Source organism: Pelodiscus sinensis, chromosome 6 (assembly GCF_049634645.1).
Source record: "Pelodiscus sinensis isolate JC-2024 chromosome 6, ASM4963464v1, whole genome shotgun sequence".
Taxonomy (NCBI): domain Eukaryota; kingdom Metazoa; phylum Chordata; order Testudines; family Trionychidae; genus Pelodiscus; species Pelodiscus sinensis.
In genome coordinates, this window is record NC_134716.1 from 89,188,837 (window position 1) to 89,205,930 (window position 17,094).

At 37.1% G+C, this 17,094-nt stretch overlaps 1 protein-coding gene across 7 annotated transcripts in view; it reads right to left on the minus strand.

Annotated features, from left to right (window-relative positions):
* MAST4 (microtubule associated serine/threonine kinase family member 4) overlaps window positions 1–17,094 on the minus strand; it is a 443,735-nt gene that overhangs the window by 193,809 nt on the left and 232,832 nt on the right. For 3 of the 7 annotated variants that reach the window (XM_075932353.1, XM_075932354.1, XM_075932357.1), the window contains one exon: window positions 5,535–5,615. The exons of the other annotated variants lie outside the window; for them this stretch is intronic. In XM_075932353.1, coding sequence (XP_075788468.1) covers window positions 5,535–5,615 — 81 coding nt within the window. The remainder of the gene's footprint in view (window positions 1–5,534; window positions 5,616–17,094) is intronic. 7 annotated transcript variants of the gene reach the window in all.

The window sequence follows — 17,094 nt, forward strand, 5'->3', positions numbered from 1 at the left end:
TGGCTTTGCTGTGGAGATGCTCAGATGGGGGCTAAACCAACCCAGATGCTCGGATCCCTATACCTTCTCCTATGAAGCGAAGACATAGTCTGAGGGATTTAAGGTGAAGTGCAACTACTTGAAGTTTAATTTTGCTCTGAAAATTACTTAAAACAGCATTGTAGGATTCCCAGTCTATCATCTCTGTTTTCTTACCAATATACTCTGTTTAATAGTTAAACAATTTTCTTACCTATGAGTTCCACAAACACAACACAGACTCTGAAAGTCAAATTGTTGTAATTCCCTTTTGAATAGCAGACCAGTAAAAAGATTCTGGAGATTAAATTGGTGTTTCTTATGTTAACTTCAAATTATAACCCCATTTACACTTGTATAATCCCATTATTTAATGAGTTTGCTCATGTTCAAATGACTGGCTCTCAATAAACAATTCCATTGATGATACACACGATAGAATATTAAAACACACTCTCCCTCAGCTAGTTGGCTCAGCAGGGCCAACAGGCATAAAAAGGCCTCAAAAGCTTAGAAATGGTCTACAGTACTGAAAAGTTGCATCGGCATAGCCACATCCATATCCCCATGAAATGCAGTTAGGATGGCTTAGCCCAATGTAAACTATGTTAAAATGATAAAAGGGTTCAATCTGTTGGAGTAACTACTGCCACTCAGGGAGATGGATTACCTACCATGTTACTATAGTGTGTACACTCAAGTGATTCAGTAGCATAGCTGTGGCTGCAGTAGGGATGTAAGCAACTTGTTTACAATCCAATAAGCATAAGCAGACTAGTCAGAGACACAGACTGCAGGGAGGCACAGCAGTTGGTGCTGGGGGGAGCCAGCTTAAAAGCCAGTTCCCCCACCAGCATCATCTCCACAGGAGAGATGGGGAGGCAGAGGTGTACTGTGGGACCGCACACAAGCCTGGCAGCTCTTAATATATTTTAAAAGCACAAGAACAGCAGAGGGGACTGGGCACAAGCCAGGAATCAGCTGTCCCAGCCTCTGCCTGGTCCTCCCCCCCGCTGCACTTTAGCCTGGCGGCTCGTAATACGTTTGAAAGGCAGAGCTGCAGGGGGGTCCCGCTGCAGCTCTGCAGTTCCCCCCCTTATCAACCAATCAACTCGCCAATATAAATTCCATCGACTAGTAGATTAGCTGATTAAACACCATTTAAAGTGCTATGGCAGTGCAGTTTAGACATGTTAAGCAGAGACATTATTTTAAGGACAGAATTGGTTTTGGAGAGATAGACTAACATGGCTACCCCTCAGATTATTTTAAAGGGCACGCACACACACCCAGACAGCCTCCCTGACTTCCCAAACCAGCTTCAAAACCCAACAAGCTCCTAGACACATCACATTCTGAAATTCAAGACTTTGCCTTTTCTACCTTATCATTCACCCTCAAGTCCTCCCTTCAACCACATCCTATCTTATTTTAATCCTCTACTATGCAGCATGCTTTTTGCCCTCTTCTTTCAAGACCTTTATCTCCTTCCCCTCACTGCTAATTTTGGTCTTGCTATATAAATAGATTTGTACAGCAGCCATCCACCATTCCCATTCCCCATTTCTATTCCAAAGAACCCACCCACCCAAAGGCCAAAATAATTCCATGCCTATTAGATTACTCTTTTGAATCAATAATTCAAAATTCTGCACATCACCTTCTAAGCAACTTCTTAGTCTTTTTTGCAACCCTTCTATTGTCCTCTGAACACCCCTATTGTTTTTCATATTCATTTGTTTGTGGTTTCATAGAAGCTTTTGGGGGAAGGAATCATTTCTTCTGTATGTTCTATAAAGCACTTTTTCCAGTGCTGAGGGAACGCTGCATTTTTACTATAATTCCAAATACAATAATCACAGAATTCCCTCAGGACTGATTTGCAGCTTTATATAAAAAGATCCATCTATATGAAAAACAACAAATAGTCTGGTAGCACTTTAAAGACTAACAAAACATGTAAATGGTATCATGAGCTTTTGTGGGCACAACCCACTTCTTCAGATGACCGGACTGTTGATCACCTGTAGAAGTGGACTGTGCCCACAAAAGTTCATGATACCATCTACATGTTTTGTTAGACTATAAAATGCTACCAGACTATTTGTTGTTTTTTAAGTTTTTCCTGTTACAGGCTAACTCAGTAACCCCTCTGAACCATCTATATGAGTTAGAGATTTCCAAAAGGTACAAATGGCAGATATGTGCCTGTTTCCCCACTGACTCCCATCTGTTTACACCTATCATCCCCAAACAGTTCTTTTCATACAGTATCCTTTAAGAAGAGTAATACTAATCACTTTGAAATGACCAATGTCAATTGTGTGATGTCAACTACTGTCAATGAAACTTACAGTAGATAGCTTGCTATGGTCCAACTATGTGAATGGGTAGTAAGACAGAATCACAACCAAGAGCTCTAGTCTAGCCCACAAAAATTCTACCCATTCACAATTTTCTAAGACCCGAATGCTGCAAACACTTATATACCTGATTAACTTTAAGCAAGAATAGTCTTACTCACTGCCTCGTACACATACACACTTTTTCCGTATTCCTAGAACCATAGAATACTAGAATGGAAGGGACCTCAAGAGGTCAGAATTCTAATCCCTTGCACTCACAGCAAGATCAAAATCATTTTGAGGATGCCTGACAGGTGTTTGTCTAATCTGCTCTTTAAAATCTTCAAAGATGGAGATTCCACAACTTCCTTAAGGTTTTTAAGCACTAGAATAAATTGCCCGATAGGAAGTTTTTCCTAATATCCAACCTAAAACTCTATTGCTTCAATTTAAGCCCATTGCTTCTTGTCCAATCATCAGAAGTTAAGGAGAATAATTTTTCTTCCTCTTCCTTGTAACAGCTTTCAGGTACCTAAAAAGGTGTTATGTGCCCTCTCAGTCTTCTCTTTTCCAAACTAAACAATCCCAATTCTTTCAGTCTTCCCTCACAGGTCATGTTTTCTAGATATTTAATCATTTTTGTTGCTCTTCTCTGTACCTTCTCCATTTTTTATGCATCTTTCCTGAAATATGATGACCAGAACTGGACACAATACTCCAGATGAGGCATAATCACAACAGAATAGAGGGGCAGAATTACTTCTCATGGCTTGCTTACAACACCTCTGTTACTGCATCCCAGAATGATTTTTGCCTGTTTTTTTTTTTTTTTTTGGCAACAGTCTCACACTGTTGACTCATTTAGCTTGTATGTGTATTCACCTATACCAACCACTGATTGATATATTTGCTGTTTTGTGTTTTTCGAACTCCCTGAATTTACAGAAATATACAAAACAAAAAAGAGAAAGTCACAATCCAGAATGAATCAGAGTGATATGCTCTCGCTTGGCAGCATAAGAGCCTTTTGAAAACAGTTGTTTTTGAAAAATGACTCACTAAATTTTCCTGCTATCAAGACAAACACTCTAGCTCACCACCAGCTAATTAATATCAGAGAGCTTTCAAATATATCCAATGACTTCTTAAATTATTTTTAAAAATAGAAGATTTGTTTTTCTTTATTTAAAATCATTGTTCTGGGGTGGGGTTGGGGATGAAGGGTTCAGTATGCAGGCTTCCCCAGGGAGAGAGGACTACCCAAGCCCTCTCTTACTGCAGCAGCTTGAGGCCAGGTGAGAAGTGCCTGTCCATGGCAACTGCCTCAAGCACAGCTGGAGGAGAGGTGCATGCCCCCTGTTTGGGAACAGACAGACACACAAACTTTCTCAAATATATAGTAGAAAGCTGTCCCTTCCTCCACCACTCCTTGCCAAATTGGGTTATAGCTGTCCCAGTCCCAATCTCTGGCCCCTTGCTGCCCCCTGTGTTCATTCTGCAGTACAACTCTCTCCTACTAGACCTGTCCCTTCCCATTTTATGAGAAAAAATTCAATTCCACACATATCCCATTAGACTGGCACAGCCAAATCCTGACTTTGCTTTAAGCTATAAGAAGAGGAAGCTGAATACCAAATTTGGTGGCCTTAGCTCTTACCATTTAGGATTTCTTGAACAAACAGACTCTCTCAGACAGACAAATACTATATATTTTAGAAAAATATGCCTAAGATACCAAAAAAAAATAAATCTTTTTTCACCCCATCTCTCTGAACCAAACAGTAAGCATTAGAAAAATAAACTTAAAATTTTGAGGGAAAAATCACCCACCCTCACAAAGAAAATACCACATATCCCAATGTCATCTCAATCACAGAAGGAAGGATGATGGTGATCTACTTGTGTTTACCAAAGAAAACCATATGTTAAACTAGAATAATACATTAATGTAATGTCTTCCATGCCACGTTGAACAAAAGATTTTTAAACATACTTAACATGCTTAATGCACACAGTACACGCATTACTGCATATTTTTTTTAAATTACATTTTCAAAGTTTCTTCACCCTGAGAGCATCTGGTGAAACTCTTAACAAAATTACATAGCTATTTATCTATGATATGTATAACAATGTACTAATATTAATTTTAGGAACTTACTCCATTGAGCAGAATTTTGTAAACTCACATCAATGACAAGACACAAGATAATTTAATTTTGCTCATTAGCAAGGCATTGATCAGAGGAAGAAAGCTGTATCACCAAATAAATTTTGTTTCTTTCACAAATGTACTTCAGTTTCATTATGTACGATTATATTTCATTGTCTAATAGTAAATGTTCTTTCATACAATTTTGAACAAAAATTGATGTCTTAGACATAAAATCTCACAGTGCAGATTTGTTCAGTAACACTGTATTACAATCACAACTTCTATTGCCATGACATTTTCACTGCTGGAAGGGGAAACAGTCCAAGAGGCCTATACTAAATCACTATGCGCATTCCTAGGTCAGTGTAGGTCCTGGACACAAAAATTCCTATTCTGAAATCTGTTTGACCTTGTAAAAGTACATCATTGTCTACCTTCTACACAAAAATAGCAATTTTGAAAGTGAATCATCTTCACCCTCTGACCTGTCGTCTGACTTTTCATATGATGGGAAACAGTGCAGAATAAACCTAATTAAAAACTGATTGAATAACATCCAACTCAAACACTTAAATAAAAAAAAGCCAATGCATCTACTTGCATGTTTGTATCTCCCATCACAATCATTATAAGGAGGTGAGCTCAGTGACAAAATGTACACACATACTGTCATCCCCTGAACAGACAGTGCACCAAAATAAATGAAAAACTGGAAGACCCATAAGAACCTGTAACAATTGTTGCAATTTAGCTACAGGAAAAAAAATCCTTTTCAATGACTCCCAACTCTCTATGCATTAACATCTTCAGTCTCTTTAATCCCCCTCACAATGTTTTGCCATATTTTAAAACTACTTTAATGTTGAAACAAAGTCTTGTTTTAAGTAGACCTGCTTTCCTGATTGAACAGACATATTTGATTCAGTAATCTGCCGTACTCTACCCCCAACCATAATGTGTCTTCTTAAAAAAAACACAAAAAAAAACACTGCAATGATGGAAGTTTACTTGCTTACCTCCAAAAATGAAAAGCGAACAGAGGACTGCATGGACTGCAAGGGCTTGTTGGGGTTGGGCTCAGGCTTCTTGGGGTGAGACTGAAAGTTAAAATAATGTCATCTCTAGTAAACAAAAGGTTCAGTAAAAGTGGCATGATTTACTTTCGGGGTTATGGTCCTTAAAACAGAAATTTTAGAATGCAATCTTGAATGAAGTGGTACATAATCATTCACTAATTATCACTTCTATTAGGCTCATCAGTCTTGGTCCACCCCACGTACGAAATTGATAACATTTAAAAAAAAAAATATGGGAAGCCTGGCAAAGCCTACACATTTGACTTTTTAGTTTAATCTTAGTCAGTTTAATGCTTTTTTCTCATGTGTATGATTATATATATCACACACACAGTCTTTACACAAGATGACAGATTCTAAAACTAAATATTTTGAGTATTTGAAATTTCACATCAACTTTATAAAAATATACTTAGGTGACTACAAGAGAACTTTGGTGCAAATTTTCAAATTTGGGAGAGTCCATGGTCTCGTTTTCGAATGTGCTGAACTCCTGTAAAAGTGGGAAATGCAGATGCTTAATATCTCTGAAAACCAAGCCAAATATTTAAGTGATTCAGAATGGATATAAGCATTTAACAAACCACATCGGACTATTAAACCTTAGATACTCTCTTTAAAAATACTTAGGAGTATTTATATATAGTTCTGCTTTGAATGGTTCAACTATAAAACTAGCATTGTAGGGCCATTGATGGATGCCAGATTATACTCAGTGACATGCACTTTTCCCATAAATGATTGCTGGAAACCAACTAGTTAGCTTTGCTTGCACTTCTGTATACTACTGAGTAGTATCTCAAATTCTCTCACCATTCCTCTAGCTTTAGTGTTCGCTGTAGAGCAACAGAAGGAGCACACAGATAGACCAGTCACCAGTTTTTCCTCCCAGAATCAGGTTGTCTACCTGAATCCTGTGGTCAGCATATGCTAGCAATTTAATACTCCCAATGATATACCACAGGCTGAGCTGCACCTGTACTAGCAAAACCATGGGGATAAAATGTGATTGATATAGAAATCCTCTTTGCAAAGTTTATGCATTCTTGAGCCAACGATCAAGGGTCTTGAAAAGGGATAAAAACTAAACCATTGTACCCAGGGGGATGGAATTCTGGGGAGGGTGTGCTTATGCTACTAGGTGGTCTTACATGTGAGCAGCAGTGCTGGGTGCATATAATAGATAGCCCTTTCAGGGAATGGGATCGTTGCAGGCTAAGAGATAGATTGTGTGCCCAAGATACTAGAGCAAAAGGCTGCAGATGAAGCTGCTGAGGTCCATGGGTGCTCAGAAGCACAATGGATCCAGGACCAGATCTAAGCACTGTCCCCTGGTGAGAATCCTAAAGGGGAAAATCAGCCAAGTTTGTGACACTATTATAAAATCTTGTTTTCAGTTGTTTATCACTTTGATAAATTTCTAACTGTTCAGACTGAACTTTTCCATGCTGGGTGTCTGTTTCAGACTGAGCTGGGTCTTTTGTTTTGTTTCAAGGAGGGGGAGGAAGGGAGGAGTTCAAGACAAAATGGCCTAGCCATTGCCATGAGAGGAGGGAAAATGTTCTTTTGACATGTTAAAAATAATTCCTACAACCTTTTCATTGGGAATCTCCAAGCTTGGGAGCAGGAACCTGAAATTTGGCAGGAAGTTGCCAGTGTCAGGGATATGCCTTTTGCATTCATGTGGGAAAATGCCTTTAAATAATCCTCATACATGCTCAGTAGAGACTTGTTAGAATCTGGCCACAAAATTCAGACTCCATCTGTACTGGTTGTGTTCCCTTCTGTGACAGCAAGGACTGAGCAAGACATTCCCTGCTGCTGATCCTGGGTACTATGGACAGAGAAGGAAATGCGTTTCTCCTGTACTCTCAACATTCCCTCTGCTGAGGCTCAGGGTGAAGTAGATTAGTGACTGGGAAGGACCCTGTAGTGAAGCCAAGTATAAATTTCCCAAATCCTTGTACAAACAAGTAAAATATAAAAAAGTAGAGACAATTTAAAGGTAAAGAGCTCACTTTAAAATTTTTGTTCAACTCTAATAAAACAAACTTAATAAAATGGGTAAGGTAATACAAATAGATACATAATTCTTATGATGACAATATTTTAACTACAAAAAGCAAACTAGTATTACAGCAATAAACATTTAAACAGAATATATATAATTCAAAACCTGAGTAACGTGGCAGCATAAGCCTACTCGTGGGAAGGTGCACAGCGAGAAGGAAAATATATATATTGTTTGGTACAAGTACTTACCTTACTTTACAAAAACAAAAAATATTTGTTGAACAGTGTTGTAAATGATTTTCCAACTTCTATAGCTGGACACATTATTTGCAGAATACATATATGTATGTTTGGTGATATTTAGTTTTAGAATATTTAAATGGCCATTTTTTCAGAAAAAGAGACTTCGACTATAAATTATTAATGGAAAATATTTCTGAGAGAAATTAATAATGTTATTTCTTAGAATACACTTTTGAAATCTTAAAATGTACCTACAGGTCACAAACTCTTCCAAAGTAAAAGGAGCAGGAGTACTGAGTCTTCATTCAAATGGGAAAAGCATAAATGAGAGAACTCCAAAGTTCTAACTACGAAGTTGTTTTCTATAATAAGGATCCTGGCACTTTTAATCAATATTAAAATGGATTATTTCCTTCGTGTGTGTGTGTGTGTGTGTGTGTGTGTGTGTGTGTGTGTGTGTATCCACACACTATTATTTTCCCCATGTGTACGTGAGTATACATATGCACACACTATATATTTGCATATATGTCTTCCTTTAAAACTTCCCAAATCTCTTAGGTAGTATCTTTCATAACTAAAGAACTTTTCCTTCATATTTTCACTTGTCGGATATTTCCTACATCAAGAATGGAGAATTCCGAGGGAATACTACAGAATCTGAAATAAACATATCTAACTAGATAAAACAGCAATTTCCTGGGGTGCCTATTTTATGTATAAATACATCCATAGCATATGGAAACTGAGAGAGTACGAATGTACAGATATAAATATATTTTATCTTTGGCTGGCTTATTTAAAACAAATATGTGCGGACACTTTGTAAATAGAGGCTTTGTCCAATATATTCACTATATAGCTAATTTGTATATTTTCATGTAGCTACTCTCTATATAAGAGCTGAAAGTGGGCAAACGAGTTAATCAGCTTTAAAACAATACAAGTAAACATACTGCTAAAATAGGTAAACACATTTACTGCAGAGACTGGATGCTAAGCAGGAATCATTCAGAATGCAATACAGTTCATTAATATTCGGTTACAAATGTAAAATACGTATCATACCTAATGAATGCTCACAAATAAGCATTTATATTATGCTCTAATCTCTTGTAGTGCTCTCTGTTATTCAGCAGAGACAGAGGCCTTTCTGAAAGGCAACACAGAGATAAACAAACAGTAACAGAGAGGGGGAGAGAAAGACAGACACTATGGCCTACAGACACATTCTTTCACTGTGAGCTATTAGTAGGTTTCATGCTCTGAGCTTCAGCAACTTCAAATATGCAGAAATATTTTCTTCTAAATATACCGCAATGTCCTGACTCTAGCTCACACATTTGCTGAAATCAACTGCAATGCATTAAAAACATGTTCCTTCAACCTAAGGCTGCAGTGTTCCGAGACTATCAGTACAAACATATATTTAATAGCTCTTGGTTGCACAAAAGCTAATGTCATGCAGAAATCATTAAAATATTAAAGACAGACAATACTTACTCCAAGGTCAACCCTGGAATCTGTAGCCTTTCCCGCTGGGCTTTCATTGCTGTTATATGTTACCACACTCTATTGTAACCATGACACACATTCACTGGCAGCATCCTGGTGATGACAGAGCCAAAATGAACCACTATAAAGGAATGGACTAACAATCTCTGGGGGGAGGGATGGTGTACTGCAAGTTTGGGTCCTTCCACCTCTAGCTGTCATGAAGAGATGTCAGCTGTCTTTTTAAGGTTAACAGCAATGCACACAGCACTGATTTTGCAAAGAGAATGAAGCCTTCAGCTCTGCACGTCAAAAAAAGCAGTTTCTAATCGCCTAAAAAAGCAGTTGCCTCACTGACACGCACACTTTTCATTGCAACAGAATGAGAAGTCTCCCTCGCCACACAGACTGACAGCTCAAAAACATAACAGCAGCAATGTATACTTAAAACAGTTTCCCCTCAGCAAATGTCAAACATTCACCACCTCTTATGATCCTATCAAATAGAATTTTAGCTGTCTTGTTTAAGTCACATTACCCCTTCTCTTAGTAAACAGAATTTATTCAGCGTCTGCAACAATAAAACAGTAAGTCACTGAATGACAACCTAAGCTCCTTTACTTGATATAGAAAATTATTTTAGGAGACTTAGAAGCAAATACACTAACAATGAGTGCAACAAAAATTAATGTAAGACAAAGAGTTAGTGTTGTTTTGGGGTGGCTGCATTTGAATATTAAAAGGGGAAGTGTTATAAATACTTTATTAAGGATGAGAGCCAGACCACAAATTGAAGAAAGAAATTTTAGATTAAAATATAAAAATTGAGAACAAAGGCAATTTCATTTCAATAACAGCAATGCTTTACAGAGACTCTCAAAGTACAGTATATCTGATGTCTCTTGTTTGATTTAATCCTACCCATTCCTTTGATTTAATCCTACTCATACCTCTATCCCCTTCTTTGGTATATGATTTTTGTTTTTTTAATTATAAACTACTTGAAAAGGATGGTCTTCCCCCCGCCCCCAAGAAACACCATCAAATGTTAAAACTTTATGCAAGTGTTTATTATGAATACTGTAAGAATCTGAATATTTTATCCCATTCATGTCACTGTTTTCTATGGAGACTGCTTTATACAGAACCTAATGTAATGTGAAAAGAATTTGTGAATCATTGATGTTATTTTTATGATTCTTCTACTTGCAAATCATTAGATTTTTAGTTATAAAAAAGTCTGCATACACAAATATCTCCTTTTCCTTATGATAGCCTCTCTCTCTCTCTCTGTGTATAAAAATCTCTATCAATATTCTTGCCCCTCCCCTCAAAAAAACCAGCCTATGTAAAAAGAACATCATTAAGGGTGCAATGGAAAGTTTTCAAAAGTTAAAATACCAGAATTGAAGTTGCCTGAGCAATTTTTGTTCACCTCTATTATGCACAGGCATTATGATACAGTTTTAACTATGCAACATTTTTTCCACGGGACTGTTGCCTCTTTCAATGCACAGGATGGATTTTCTCTGAGGATCATTCAGAACTGTTTTGTAAAGGAGGAGGTTATCTCTAGGACACTACTTTGTTTGTAGTAGAGTTTAGAAGGTATGTCATGAATGAGACAGGAGACTGCAGGAAGAGAAATGGATAGCTTCTTGGTTAAGGAAGTTAAATAACCCCTCCCCCCACCCCAACCTCTAGAGATAGCAACTGGATTCTGAAGAATTTAGCTAACAAGCTCTAACAACTCAGTACTGAGCATGTGCAAACTAAATTTTTCCCTTCTCTCATTCTCAGAAATGATTGAAAAAATGTTGCTGGAAAACAAACAAAAACAACAAACAAACAAAATATCCTCCACACTGCCTGAGGTGGACATCATGCACAGAAAGTTTCAGTATGAGGAGTTCAAGTACAGCAGAAATACAAGGAACTGAGAACAGGGTCTTATGCTGGGAAATGTCAGGAAACCTTAACCATGCATAGGCAGTGGTGCCAATCTCTCTCATAATATTACACACCATCTTCCAGTTTTTTATAATGAGAAGCTAATGTAGGGCCCTTTAGTTTACAACCTGATGTACCAACATCACTTATGATGTCAGCACAAATGAATACAACTATTGAGGCAGTGTTTAACAGCAGTTCCTAAGACTGTGTAAGCCATTGGTGCTCATTTCAGCATGACTCTTAGATTGCACCTTCAGTCTTTAAAAATATAAATAAATACTTGTGATGAGGTGAAAGCATTTTATTAAATAATGTTATATGTAAGATTTTCCTAACCAATCTGTAAGAAAGATCAAATTTGGGTCTAAGGGACTGTCAATGTACTTTTGAAAAAGATACTGAAATCTAGATATTAAATAATTGTTTGCAGCTTACTTGTAATTAGTAGCACCAACAATATGTGAGGTACTATACAAACAAAGAAGGCAGCTTATCTCCCTGGCTCCAAAGAACTTATATCATTATGAGGGATGTGTTAGTGTATCCATTTACACGGTTAACAGATGAACCTGGGCTCATTGGTTAACACATACAGTTACATGCAGACTCTCTCCCCTCTCCCTGCTCATGTAACCACTGAAATTTTCAGTGGTTACATGATTACATAATTGAATGCATTTTAATACACCTAATGATTACACACAAGACAATAAATAAGTTACGTTTTTATTTCCATTACACATTTGTATTAGCTAATATTTCTAATATAATTTAATTTCACCATTGACCTTAGTTTGCATTCTACTGGAAATAAAGAAAATAGAAAGTGGGGTATTTGAATTCCTAAAAGTCCAATTTAAAAAAAAACCAAAACTATCAAACTCAAGTAGGACCCACCAGAGAGGACTAGACCACACCTATCCTTCAAATAGGTACTGGGTCCTGTCGTGAGGGCAGGGGACTGGACTGGACGACCTCTCGAGGTCCCTTCCAGTTCTAATGTACTATGATTCTATAAAATAATCTTACTTGCCAAATTCTAAACTCTCCCCCATTATCTGACAGGAAAGCTAATTCATCCAAGCTAGGATGTATTCATGGAAATATATTCAAGTTATTAACTTGAGATAGGGTGTGTGTGTCAACTGTTAAAAGCACAAAGGAGGAAGCTAGGCACAAAACTTCTAGTGGTGCCTTTGAAAAATCTATCCTCACCCCAATTTGTAAGTAAAACACAAGCCACTCTTATAACTATTCCATAACATACAAATGCCTCTAACTTGTACGCAGGCCATTTGCTACAAGTCATCCTTTAAAACTCTTACACCACCAGGAGAGGCAGTCAATTTCTTGGGGGCAGGGACAATTCTGTTCTCAAAGGGCCTAGCATAATGAGGTCCAAGACAATGATTAGGACTCTTAAGTGCTACAAATAATTAATAATAATAATAGTAGTAGTACGTTATAACAATTGAACTCCAGTTTAGAGAGGTGATGCAACTATGGGACAATACAAAGGAAAGCTGCACTGCCTGTGTACAGATTTATACTTCTGTAGATTTTGAGACTGGGTGTTTGTCTACTGCTATTATATTCACTTAAATTTTCTTCAGGTAATATTACCGCTATACACAGCATCTGCTTCTATGATAGTTGAGAAAAGGTCATCTTGATGAGCAATATCCACTAAAGAATAGGAAATCTGTACAACTACTAGGCAAGATGTGTGGCTTCTATTGTATAAATCTTCATAACCTTTCATGGTACATTTAAAGGGAAAAGATAGTACTGACTTACCAAGGTAACAGCTAAATAGCTCCAAAATTTTTATTAGATTAAGGCAGTACCACAACCTTTTCCATATAAAAAACAACTAAAAGGAGTAAATTTCAGAAGCACTGGACACCTTGCTTCAAAAGGCAATACAAGTTTCAGAAATTTACCTTTCACACCAAATTTGACATGAAGGTGAATTAAGAAGACATGCCTGTAAGGGTACATCTACACAGCAGCCTCTATTTCAAAATGTCAAGCTGGACAACTTCTAACTCATGGTAACCCTCTTTTCATGAGGACTAAGGGAAGTCAAAGGAAGAGTGTTCTTCCTTCAACTTCCTGCTGTATAGACAGTACCAAAAGCCAAATGAAGCTATTTTGACTTAAGCTACGCAATTGATGTAGCTGAAGCTATGTAGCTTAGACTTTTTCCTTGCTGTGTAGACGTGCCCTAACAAAGTTGTTAATTCACCAACTCTGTATAGTGACTAAAGTCAGCAGTATGTAAAGGAACAAGTTAACCATGCTGCATGACAAGCTATAAAATAATTATTTTAGTATAAAATTGTATAAACAGACAATACATACTTCTGGCCTGGAGGATAGCACTGCTGGTGTACATGTGGGTATATGAGAAAGAACTGGACTAGCAGCTGACTATAGCAATTTAACCAGATGTATGAAGGGTACTTTGAGACCCAAAAAGACACAAAATCCAATTTCATGTTCAATTAGAAGTATATTCTTAAATGTTCATATTAATGTTTAGTTGACTCATGATGGTAGTTCAAGTCAGCAGGTGGGTCTGGGTAATCATCTTTTGTACATGCTGCAGTTCTGAAAGACTTAGGAAGATGATTTACTGAAGAACACAATAGTGAATTCTGCTCTCAGTTGTATTTACACAGCAAAATTTAGGCCTTAGTTTAATTAGATGAAACATAGCTACTAAGAATTGACTCCCCATTTAGTTAAAACAAATCTGAAATTAAACTCAATCAATTATCTGCTAGAAGTTATACCTACCAGCTTCTGATTGGGAAAACAAGTGGTAATTAAAATTAGGCTTATCTTTTATTTCTGAAATAAACAAAATTAAATTTACTTTCAAGATGTATTGATTGGGTCAATGCTTCATATAGTCAAAGATCATTTAAACTTCATTATCTCTACAGTAGTGTCAGCCTTGAAACAGGTAACATTGGTGTTTTATTGACGTTTTATAACGTTTACGTTAGCACCCTATATTACTATTTAGTATGATAAAGATTACCCACTGAGATGGGTGTTGAAAAGTTACATTTCCTGTTAATTTGCTGTAAGTGGAAGGTGATTAAGTGCTTGCACTGACCTCTTGCTGTTTAGCTCAATGCTTTATTGTACTGAAGTTCTGACCTCCCCTCTATCATTGAGTAATTTAGTTGCACAAAGATGTTTTTACTAACAATTTTCAGAATCATCAGCTTTGGATAATAAAATTAAAATCAGTTATTAACATGTGGGGATAAGGCAGCTTTCTCAGGTTTGTACATCAAGTGCTTGTATGCCAGTGGGATGTCCAAGCAAAACAGAGGATGCTTTCCTTTGCATATACAAAGCAAAAGGAAAATAGTGGTAACTAAATGCCAGGAGAAAGTCCATTCTCAAAAACAAGGAACTATTACCAGCAATCCAATTTCCTGAAAGCCAATAACCACAAAACATCACATCTGCTGTCAACCAATTTGCTTCTCAGGCAAAATCAGTCTGACCAACTGCAGAAATATCTCCTCGTTTAGTTTCTGCTCTGTATAATGTCAAACACTCAGCAAGCCTACAATTAAAAAGTATTGTTTCCTGCCAGTTAGACTGACCGGAGTATTGACAGATACTGCCTATGTTGACAGAAGCTCCCACTAAGGTACTGTCTCTTATCTTGAGAGACTATCCTTGAACTAAAACATGAAGATTAGAGCTAAGGGGAGATTTCCAAACAGGTGTTAGAACCTAGAGTGGCTAAAGATGAAAGCCAAAATTTTCAAAAATGGGTACGTCACCTAAATCCCCATTTCAGATGTCTGTGGATTTATGAGTTTAACCTGAAAACATTCACTTTTTCAAATCTTGGCAGAAGAATTTAAGATGTGTATTTAATCCCCCAAATCCACTCAAATGCAAAAACCTAAATATTGATCTCCCTTACCGCCATATGGAATATCTATCACCACATTCCACATTTTCAGGTCCTTGTCTTGTCCCTCATTTCTGTCAACTCACTACAGTTGTTTGGTGTCTTCCTTCTATATTCCTACTATAATTCATGCCCACTATAACTCCAGTGCAAGTCTGAAATAGCCACAATGATTAAAAAAATCTAAACAGGCCAGATAATAAGTTATTTCATCTGTCTTTCCCAGACTGTAGTCAACAGGAGTTTATATTCTTAAATAATGATAACATGGTGTAATTCAGCTAGTAAAGTGCTAGTGAATCTGTTTTTATTAGTAGTAACTTGACTAGAAGATTTACCCAGCGTTGCTCAGTTCCTTATCTCAAATTGCTTTGTGGTAATTTTACAATACAACTGTTCCTCCTGCCAGACCCCTCCCTTTCTATGTTAGGAGAAACAATTGATCAGTTAATGTTCACACTGTACTTTGAAGATATAAAGTAGCACACAACATTTATTAAAATAATAGATTAACTTTTTTTATTTTTGAATAAACAAATGTAGACTGACAACCTGTCTGTATTAACTTAGCTTGTCAAATCATGTCAAAGCTATAGGACCATGGCTAATATGGTTCACAGAAAAAAGGAAATATATTGTGACTATTCTACCGGCACTCTGGATCAACAAGCTTGGCTCCTGATCCTTTCATTCATCTTTGAACAAACCAGACTACACCCTAAATTAAAATGGATGCTTTAAAAAAAGCTGCTTTCTGTAGAATCTCATAATTCCACAAGTCTCTTAAAATAATCTGCCATCAATGAGAAAAACATGTGAGCAAATCACTGCGATGGAATAAGACTTTGTTTAATGTATTCCCAGCTCTGGAATTAAAATCCTCCAAATACTGTTCTCCTTTTCTAAAAGGAAGGCTAAAGCCTCTATTTGCCAGTTTGCTGAAGGGTACAGTATTACACTCCTTCCCCAGAGTGATGTGACTTTCCTGCTAATTCTTGCAGGGCAGGGCAGGGCAGGGCAGGGCAGGGCAGGGCAGCAGAGAAACAGAGCCTATAAAATAATAATTTAACTTGAATTGCAGTCTTGAGAAGAGGACATAGTACCTATAAAATGGTCTTTAACTAAATACCACTCAGTAATGTATGTCTTTGTGCTTTCAAACTAATACAAATCTATGGAAGTCAGCTACATACACAGAACAGCAGCATATTCAGGTTAAGTAATAAATTAAACTACAGATCTATAATTAAATAGTGTAAGACATAGTTTGCTCTCAAGTAATGCAACATGGATTTAACTTTCAACACCAACCCTGGAGTTTGTACCCAGTGCTGACAAAGTATCAAAGTAGTAAAGATGCCACATTGGTAGCAGTGATGTGATAGGCAAGAGATAACTTTGTGTCCCCCTCTTTCAACTAGGAAATTAAAGATTAGATAGTACATCTTGGGGAGCAGGGAAAATATCCCTTCCACCAGCAGCTTCCAACTTCCACAGATCTGCTCAGGTGCTTGCTGAGTTCACCTATGCTGTCGCGTCTATTACCAATGTTTAGCTTTGTGAAGTGGTCTGAAGTTTACAGCATGAATTGATATTGTAGCATAAAATTCAATATTCTAATAATACTCTTTAATTTCAAAACCAAACAATGCACTAGTGCCTAGCAAAGCTTGATGGCACTCAAGCTTTGCAGTGGTTGCTTTACTACTCAGAATAGGAAAACAGACTGAGTTCTCAAAAACAAGACAAAAAAGTTTGAGAGTCACTCTCTTTACTTCAAAGAAAAAAAAATTAATGTTTCACTGTGCACAATTTATTCCGGGAAGTTTTGCATTAACAACTACTGAATTT